Here is a 10714-nt window from a genome sequence, read left to right as displayed (position 1 = left end):
TCAAACTTTGTTATTATATGGTATGTCATTATATGTTTGGCTAAAAGTACATTTTCCCCTCTAGCTTTAAGGACAATATCGAGAATGAGTGTAAAATAAACATTTTTTTAAATATATGTTATTGTAGTATTAAAAGTTATAAGAAAATTATTTGAAATTAATTGGTTAAATATTAAATTATGAATCTTTTACCTCATATTCATTTTCTAGAAGTCAATTATAATGTAAAATTAAAAAAAAAAATTGAGAAACGGGAGGGGTAGTCTTACTGCGCAATTTAGTGGCCTCACTATTATTGATCCTTGTCACGTTGATTTTGTTATTAATGTATCCCAAACTCCATTCTTTTTATTAATTTATTTTTTTGCATCAGCTATAATTCTAAATTTGTTCTTTATATGGATTCTTAGGTTGAAAGTAAATACAATAATTTAAAGTATGTGGAACAAAGAATTATTTAGTAAAATAGTGTAAGGTATATAAATTCATTTTTATGTGTTAAATTTTGCTCCTTTTCATTATTTTGCTAAGATTAAGAGATGATAAAAGAAAATAAAATAAAATAGTCTAGGTACACATGGGTTCTATTATTGATCTTATGAGTTCATGTATTTTTATTTTTATATGGAGGACTATTCTTTTATCTTACTTATAAATGATTATGATGACTTTTTTTTAATTTGTTTATTATTTATTATTATATGGTGTTATTATTATTAAAAAAAATATTTAAGGTGGAAACTTGCGTAACCCATACTCATTAATTTCCTTTAAACTTAAATTGTTTTAAGTAAAAATCAAACTTAATTTATTTATAATTAATTCAATAATTATTTATCCTTTAATGCAATATTTATAGTGTTGAGTTATTATGTAATAAAATTAAATTAAAGTGATCAAATACAATATTAAGGAGGTTTATGAGATATATAAGTTATAGAATAAATGCATGGAGACCAAAAGGTTATTTAAACATCTATGAGAGGTTATTTATAAATAACCAAACTCTTATAAATATGGTTATGGTCCCCAATCTGCATAGTACTACATTGGATTAGGCCCATTAAACTTAATACATGTCGTTACGTCATTCAGTAGGTAAGATATCTCTCTTGTCTCCCCATCGACACAGAGAATTCACAGAGTGAGAAATCCCAAAGTGAAGTAAGGGTTGTTCTTGATTGGAAGATCCTTCAACCGAAATTCATCCCAAGGAGAATCAATAATAATGTAAGCTAAAGGTATGTTCCGATTCTAGTAATTGAATTGATCTATCATCTCAAATCACTTGTTTATCATTTGATGCATATTTAAAGTTTATATAAATTATTATTATATTTGGTTTATAAAATCTAAAAATTGGTATCAGAGCCTATCGTCCATTGATTATCAAGGAATTGATAATTCAATTCGTTTTTTTAAAAACCATAATGTTTTTGTTGATTTTGAATAAATGCATGTTGGTTGATGGTTTATATGTTTAATTGATGATATTATGTATATATATTGTTTTATTGTGAATTAAAGTTCTACTAAAAAGGCTACCAAATTTAGAAGATTGGATTCTATGAATTCCATATAAGAAAAAAGACTACCAAATATAGAAGATTGGATTCTAGGAATCTATATAAGGAAAAAGCCTACCAAATATATAACATTGGATTCTAGGAAATCCCTACATTTAAGATGATTGCAATCATTATTATTAGATAGATCTTAAAAAAATCTTTTAACTTCTATACAAAGGGGTCTTATTCCTCCATTGTAATAAACAAAGGTATATTAAAGTCATTTTTCTTTAATTGAATATAAAGTGCATTTTAATGTGGAAAAACAATAAACATTGAATATTTGGTACATCTAGATTTGTTTTTAAGTTGACTAATATTCAAAAGAGACCCATTGAAGCATGATGTAACCAAAGTGGCCCCTCTTATGGAAAAATCTAAGAAGACTATTATATGTTAGTGTGTATAAACACTAATGAATATTAATTGGCACAAATGAAGGTTAATATTTGACTAAGTTTATACACACTTGTGGTGGTAAATGTGTGAAATTTATACGGTAAGCATATGAATAGTACGTTGATCCAAAGATATGCCTATTATTTGATAGCACTTATTCTCAATATTTTATCACAACACCAAGATTACTACTGCAATTAATATTACTGTCCAAAGACTTGATATTAATGCTACACCGGTGTCTTGAGATGAAATTTTCCTAATATTTGATTTTTGTTTAATTGATTTTAATTTTGAGTATATCTCGAGGAGTCATGTATTAGATACGAGTTGTCTAGTTCTAAAACTCCACAGCAAAATGGTATTAGATGTAAATTAGTTGTTGCAGTTGTATCTGTATTTTAATTCAAAATTGTTCATTAGATCTAAATTTTTTAGACCTTTTGTCAATAAATTTCTAAATTGGTATGTGAATAAGTTCTATTTCCAAATTTAATTTATCAAAATTAATATCATGATGTATATGATGGAAAAAAGTGATTTTAAATGGTGCAGTTTTAGTTAAAATTAATATGCATAATGTTTAACCAAATGCAATAAAATTAGGCCTATGTATAAATACTCGTTACATCCATATGAGAAATTTTCAATAAATTCTTAAATATGTGTGTCAAAAAGTTATGTTTTCAAAATTGATATTATTTTGAATCATTTATTCACAAGGAAGTGGAGCTAAATCATATATACCCAATTTTGAAACTCTTACAAATGATTCAAACTTGTAAACCAAAAATGATATTCTTTTGAATCATTTATTAACAAGGAAATAGAGCTAAATCATATATACCCAATTTTGAAACTCTTACAAATGATTCAAACTTGTAAACCATCTCCTCAAAGCATCCAAATTCCTTTAAAATTCTAGAAAGTTACCCAAAATAAAATAAAAACTAAACAAGTCAAAAAGAAATCAAATAAACATACTGCACATTATTTAACTATGGTAAATATAGTTGGCCTATTTCCAGCAACACAAACATTTATTTAACAATTTTAAACTATGGAACTCAAACATCTAAATATATTAGCTCAACAAATGTATATTGGAATATGATACTAATTATCCATTATTATCACCCATTCAATTTAGTGTAGGGAGGATACCATATGATTGAGGAAATATTATCAGTTTATCAGTTTCAAAATTTGTTGAACTGATACTTACATTTTGTTTATGAGTTTCAAAATTTCTTGAAGTGAGACAAATTTATCTAATGATTGTATTGTTTTTGATATAAGTAAATATGTACATTATTGAGAACTTACCCAAGATATTGTGCCGGACAATGATAACCAAAAAGTCATCAAAACTTTTTACACTTGTACGAATGCTATAATTCAAAATTTTAGCATAAACATAGCTGGTAGAATCTTAATATCTATGGTCAATGCTTCACTCTAGCAATATCTATTCTAAACATTTTTTACAGATTAATAATTATTGTATACTATGTTATTTTCTGTATATGTTGATTAATCTTATCTTGAATACATCTTTATAAGTTTTGTCATCTTTAGGGTAAAGGCGAAGCACATAATTGGTTTAACTACACCCTATAATAATTCAAGAATAATTGTTAGTAATCTACCAATTATATCAATATATGTTATACTATTTCTTACCAAGTAATTCTAGCACAAATTCAACTAATTTTCAACTAAATAAAATTACAAGGAAAAAAAGACAAACCTATTAGGCCAGATAAAATATACAGATGTAAAACTAATGAAATGTGGAGACGATATGATGTGAAAATTGTGCTTGGTTGGTAGTTTATGACTTGGACCTGAAAAATCGATGTCATAGAGAAGAAATTGATTGGAAGAATGAAACAAAAGAGATAAACATTGATGCTTTGTAGACATTACAGACTTCCAAAGATCTACCTCCTCGACAACATAGAAGACACCTCGACTTTGTGTTGTCTAAAACTGATAAAATAAAATAGTTAATTCTACTCCAAACTAAATATGAAGCATAAATAGATAAACATGTCCGTAACTTTTTTTGACTGTGAAAATAATTTCATGGAATATCAACGAGATAGAAATTTTCTAGTCACATATGAAATGTAAATGAGAATCTTGAGATGAAAGTGATGTAATGGCATAAAATTAATATATAACCTAAGTATGTGAGATCTTCAAAAGATTTAAATTCACCTGCAATTAAACAAATGTCTTTCAAGTTAGTAGTAAATCATAGTGTTTGATAATAGGCTACATAAATGAAATAAAGAAACAACTTGGTTCTTTTATTTGATTGAGATTTTTTATCAAGATCAGTTGATCAATATAGTGAAGACAAAGATAATAACAAGACATTGTTATACAAGTAATAAGTAATTAAAGCATCAAAGTAAAGGGAAAATGAGAACATTCAGTAATTATTAAAATAGTTCAAATGTATTTTTCTCAGGGACATTATGTCGAACAAGTGGTGTGCTTCAAAAGAATAGTTACTCTTCTACTTATGTTAATTGAAAAGTATCAAACATTCATTATCGATATGAGCAAAAGACATCGATATGAGCAAAAGATAAATCAAATGAAATACAGATGTATTAATTCAATATTAGATTTGATTTAGAAAGAATTAAAACATAAAGATCTACACCAATGTAGAACGAATGTTCATGGTTAACACTTACACATAGCTCTATATATTATATTGAAATCTAAAATGGTTACGATCAAACTCCTTTCACCAAAATATACATCTACAACAAATGCAATTTCAGCAAATGTTTTATTAACTTACAATGTTAATAAATTTTTACAAAGATTAAGTACATTCTAAACTGAAAATATACAAAACCCTCCATAAAGACCAAACAAGAGGAAGAAGCTTGAAGAGAAAAACTTTACCTTGGTATGACAAGAATATAGAAGAAATAGACATAGGGCCTGTCCTATTTGGTTTATTTAAGATTAAATTTGATTTTTCTCTCTCCTCCTCTCCATCACTTCAATCATTTTAATCACTTCATTACTCTATTTAACATACTATTTTACCCCTACCAATTTTTCTAAATTTTAAATTATTAAATTCTATTACTCAGTGGCACGCTGCGTAATTTTTAACACAGTGGGGACTTAAATGTCCTAAAATTCATTATACCCAAATAAACTTATTCATATTTCATACAGGTTTTTTGGACATTTTAGCTAAAATAAATCAAACAAGCCTATTTCGGACAGGCCGTAGCAGACCTCTGACGCAAACTTCTCATCAAAACCCATAGACGAATGGTAAACCGTAACACTGAAAATAAATAAAGACAACAGTAACTTAGCATACATGTTTTCACAAACCTGATAGACGATGTAGCTTAATTTATCCTCCTGTAAATTTTCATCAAATAAAAGACATACAATAATTAATTAGTTCGCAGATTTTCTCATATTAACTATATTTTTGTGATTGATGAGTGCAGAAAGTTCAGAATATTCAGACCCAGTGTTCTAAATGGCGGTAGGCGGTGGAAGAGTGGTAAGTCTCGTCTACTACCTCAGGTGCCTAGGTGGTGCCTAAGCGGTTGAATATAAATATAAATAAATTTAAATATAAATATAATAAAGATGTTCTATAATTATCATTTTACCAAAAACCTAAATTAATATTCTCTAACATAGTAACATCTAACAAAAATAAGTATGTAGACGAGTTGAAGAAGAGATAGATGTTTAGATGATTGAAAGACATGTAGATAATAACAGAGGTGAGGTGAATGAGATAAGAAACAGAAAAGAATAAGATAAATGAATTGGAATGTAAAGAGTCATTTCAAAATTTAAATAAATAGTGGGAGATAAAGTGTTTTTTTATTTAATATATATATATATATATATATTAATATTAATAATTAATTAAAAATAATAAATAATTAAATAATCTGACCGCCTCATGTATAGGCGGAGCGGTGTTAGACCGCCTACTGCCTAGGCGGCCGCCTCGACCGCCATTTAGAACACTGTGCAGACCCATTTCCTTCTCACATTCTTTGGGATCAAACTTGTTTCACAAGCTCTAATGATGCTCTGTGATCAAACTTGTTTCATAATATCTAATTATGCTCTGGTTAACTGGAATCTAGATGCAGAAAATAAAAAACGCTAGAGTTCGGTGATTCAAAACTCAATATTTATTTTCATTTATATATTCCATCAACAAGTTGGGAAAAATTCGTTACTACTTGTGGTGAAGAAAAATTAATACTTTATTTATTGTTATACCATCCCAATTTCTAAGCATTTAGCCTAAACAACATTTAGATCAAAAACAGAAGAAGAACAAGAATTAGAATATCTTTGTACTTGAAAAAATTACACTGGTATAATAAAGTGCAATTGCGACAGTATTTACTGTCGCTATTGGTTTGATTACTATCGCTGAATGTCAATAGCCACAGGAAATGTACCTGTGGCTAAGTGTCGTTATTGGTTTCTTAGCTAAAATATGACTACATAAATAAATACTGTGGATAAAGGATTGGCAACATATATAAATTAATGTGGCTAAAAAGTAGCTAAGGGAATAAATTACTATCGCTAAAAAATGGCTAAGGGCATAAATTATGGCTAAAAGGGTAGAATCATCCCCTTAAATAATAAATATATATATATATATATTAATACGTTTTTTTAACAAATTTACTATGAACCTGAATAAGAATAAAATAATAAAAATTTAATACTAAAATAGATTTTTATAATATCAAAACAAACAAATATAACATTTTTATCAACTACAAATATTATTTTTCAATCTTAAAAATGCATACAAAATATATCAAATATTAATTTGAACTCATAGAACATAAAACTCTCATCCGTTTATGAAAATATCATTTTATTAAAACCATCCAAGTAGTCCCTGTCAAAGAAAATACGTCATAATATAAATTAGTTCATACACATTCATCAATTTAATGTGCAGATGAAATGGACCAGTTTTTCATCAATGTCTTTAACTTGAATGAATAATATTTAACTAATAGGCTCAATCTAGTTAAGGAAGTCAAGTAATTGACATTCACTGTATATTATTTTATGTCTCTCTAAATGCATAAAATTTGGTGTTGTTCTTACAATTCATCAACATGTAATAAATAAACAAAGCAATGAAAGACATGTGCATGTCTAAAGTTCTAATTGAACAATTTGCAAGTTTCCTAGGTACTCTAACACATTCATGTGATTGCGACAACAAGATTAAATTATTTTTTATTTAAATTTCAAGTATAATATTAACCATGAGATACTACTAAAAACTGGAATCTCAACTTTAACATGTCATACAACAAGCCATACAACTGAAGACTATCACTATATTAACCTTAAGAGATAAAGAGAAATTTTGAAATAAGTTAAAAAGTTTTGGAAACCAAATCAAGGAAACGATAGAAATATGAAGTAAGAAAAAATGAAAGATACATTACCTTCTACAATAGCTCTTTCCTCTTGATGATGATGATGATAGCTATATCATTTCACTGTCTACAAGACAATAACACAAATTTATAAATATGAACCTTCATTATCCAATTTCTTAATAAACCAGCCACCAATCAATAACCCCATTGAATTTCAGAAATCCATGTTTGAAACTTGCAATTACATAAAATAACTAGAATAAAAACGAGAAGTTCCTATAACAGTAATAAACATGATTTAAAAGTTGTTGGTAGTAAGTTAGATAATTGTTTATGATCTATAAGAGGTAACATAAAATTAGTAGAAGTTTTCACTTTTGTGTTTATGATAATGGATCTTTAATAAATTAATTTAAAAGTTTAATGAGTTATCTAATCTCACTTTTGTGTTTATTCTGAAATTGTTCATTGGTTATGTCACTATTGATATGGTGTATTAACATGTTTATGAACATGAATATTAGTTACATGAAATGACAACAGATAGTATGGTTTTCTAGAACATGAGCGCACAAGAGAGAGACATGGAGAAAGAGAGACGTGGAGAGGGAGAAATGAAATCCTGGAATGTTGAAAGTTGAGAGATAGTCGATGCCGGCTGGGTAAGCTGGGTATAAGTTATTTGATACTAAATTCAGGTTGGGTTATTGGGGATTTTATTTTCAAATAATATAAGTTATTTTTTTAAAAAAAAAATACTTATGAATATATATATATATATATATAATAAAATAATTATCATAAGCAAAATATATGACAGTATTTTTATTTTTTTAAACTTAAGAATATATTGATATATAATAATAACGTATTTTTTTATAAATAAAATATATGATATTTACTGTCTCAATATTTGTAAATAGGGCGAGCTTTGGGCTTCGAATTTACGTTGATAATACATACTACATAGAATAGAATAGAATAGAATAGGTTATTGATCTGACAGCAATTTAAAATCATTAAATTTTGTATATCAAAGAATTTGGCCCGGTACTATAAACTCGTTGTTATTATATTGTTTAAGTTTCTTAATACATGTTTCAAATTATTACCATAGCCATGGGACTTTATTTGCAGTCATCCACCATTTGTTATGATGCTATATATCAGGGTGGACTTAAAAGATAATTTTTTTTTTAATATTGATTATATCATCTACATTTTTTTAGTATTGTTTTGAGCTTGTAAAATGGTTTAAACCAAATTGGTTAGCCACTATATATTGAACACTAATACATTAATGGCTTAATTCATCCTCATTTATATAAGTGTTAATCTTACCAAATCACAATATCTCCCAAATATAAAATATGCATTTGATAAGATATATCCATAAATATTTACATGGTAACATTTACTAATGCTTTATATAGCCACTAATTCAAATAATTTAAATGGCTAATAAACTATGATTTTAATGTTACGATCATAAAACTACGAGCAGCTGACAGGAACTGTTACACCAGAAGTAGTGATTTTAGCATTGGAGCATGATACTTGTGGCACCACCTTACTATTTCCGACCAATAAATTGATGTTATTGAACCTTAATCCACTACACGGATTTGTCTTACTGCAGTCGAATTTCACTCCTACTTGTTTGGTTGATGTTCCATGAATGTCTAGGTAAGTTATTCCGTTGATTTTCACTCCTGACTCCTATAAGATGGATTTATCGACGTTCCTTAGTGAACATTCGGGTGCTTGTTATTTAATTATTCAAGAAAAACAAATGATGTAGCATTATACCTGATTTGAACAGCCATTTCCGCTAGGGCAATAATGTTGATCAATGATTATAGGGTTTTTGACATTGACCATAGTAACATGTTGGAAGAGAACATTCTTAACAAATCCATTACTTGGCTTGGCGAAAGTCTTTATTCGCACCCCGTTTTCTGTTCCTTTAAATGTCGTACTTGTTACCGTCACGTTTTGTACTCCAGCCTCTTGTAAGGTTTGCCCTAGGCTTCCAATACTGCATCACACAATAGTGGATTTCATGTAAAGAAAAAAGAGGAGAAAATAGTTTTGAGAATGAATTGAAGATAATTACAATGTTTTTACCTGATACCATGTCCAGGCCCGCAAACAATGTTTTGGATCCATAAATTGGTGGAGCCGGGGCCAATAGAGATGCAGTCATCACCGGTTCCAATAACAGAATTGGTGATTGTGACAACAGAGGATTGCGATATGTGGATGCCATCGGTATTTGGACTTGCACTAGGAGCCGATATCTTCAAATTTTGCAATTTGACATTGTTGCATCCATTTATCGCGATGTGAAACATTTGGCTGTTTAACGATCTTAATCCACTTACAATGACATTGTTCGAATTGCTGATCTTTAAAGACTGCATTTTATTACCCGCCACAAAAATTATATATTAAATTTTGAATTCTAACCCAATTTTGATTTATATGAGATAATATTTTGTAAGTTAATTTAATAAGACATATATTAATAAAATGCAATTTTAAGAACATGAATACACACCGTAAATCCCTTAGGGCAGCCCTTCTTGGAAGCTTTGCAAGCCCATAAGCTGGTGCCTTGGCCATCAAGTATGCCACCATTGATAGAGATTCCATTGACCCTTTGAAACATGATCCAATTTACCGAACTTCCCAGAATCCGATAATCTGATGGGGCCACGAGGGTTCCATCGATGCGAATTGTGATCGCACTGAATTTGCAGTTTAGGCCACTAAATACGGCGGTTGATCCGATCAAGTATCTTCCAGATGGCACATAGATTGTAGCTTTTCCAGATGAGGCACAAGCCGAAGCCCATGTACTCAGAAATGCTTTGGTCGAATCGGTCTTACCGTTAGCCTTGGCTCCGAAGGTAACCACATTGTATGTGGCTGCTGTTGCTGCTGCAATTAGAGAGTTTAAGATAAGTGTGAAAACAAGACAAGAAGACATCACCATTGTTTTTGTGTGTGTATGTTAAAGAAAGAGATAAGGATATGGAGATGTTTAAGGTTTGGTGGGTATTTATAAGTAAAAATGCATTATGAGAATTGTCAACTAATTTTTGGGTGTTTGTTTATGAATTAAAGTGCATAATGAGGTATTAACAAACGGACTTGATGATGTAAGAGTTGGAGCGATAGTTTATTTTGTGTTCTTTTTGTTACTCTTTAGACTCTTGATGATCGTGACACATTTGGTGAGGAAGTCCAAAATTTATTTACTTATTTGATGATTTTTCGGTATTTCATTAAAATTGTGAACAAATGTCA

General features: G+C 28.8%; 1 protein-coding gene across 1 annotated transcript; it reads right to left on the bottom strand.

Moving 5' to 3' along the window:
* Positions 1-8896: 8896 nt before the first annotated feature.
* Positions 8897-10394, bottom strand: LOC124943395 (polygalacturonase-like). The gene is made up of 4 exons (XM_047483905.1): positions 9963-10394; positions 9530-9819; positions 9212-9440; positions 8897-9121 (listed from the first exon to the last, which is right to left on the bottom strand). Exons 1-4 carry the CDS (start codon positions 10392-10394, stop codon positions 8897-8899), a joined length of 1176 nt encoding a protein of 391 aa, XP_047339861.1.
* Between the last annotated feature and the right edge of the window lie 320 nt (positions 10395-10714).

Source organism: Impatiens glandulifera, chromosome 6 (genome assembly GCF_907164915.1).
Source record: "Impatiens glandulifera chromosome 6, dImpGla2.1, whole genome shotgun sequence".
In the NCBI taxonomy this organism is placed as follows: domain Eukaryota; kingdom Viridiplantae; phylum Streptophyta; class Magnoliopsida; order Ericales; family Balsaminaceae; genus Impatiens; species Impatiens glandulifera.
The sequence above is the reverse complement of the archived record's forward strand: the minus strand, read 5'-3'. Positions and strand labels throughout refer to the sequence as shown.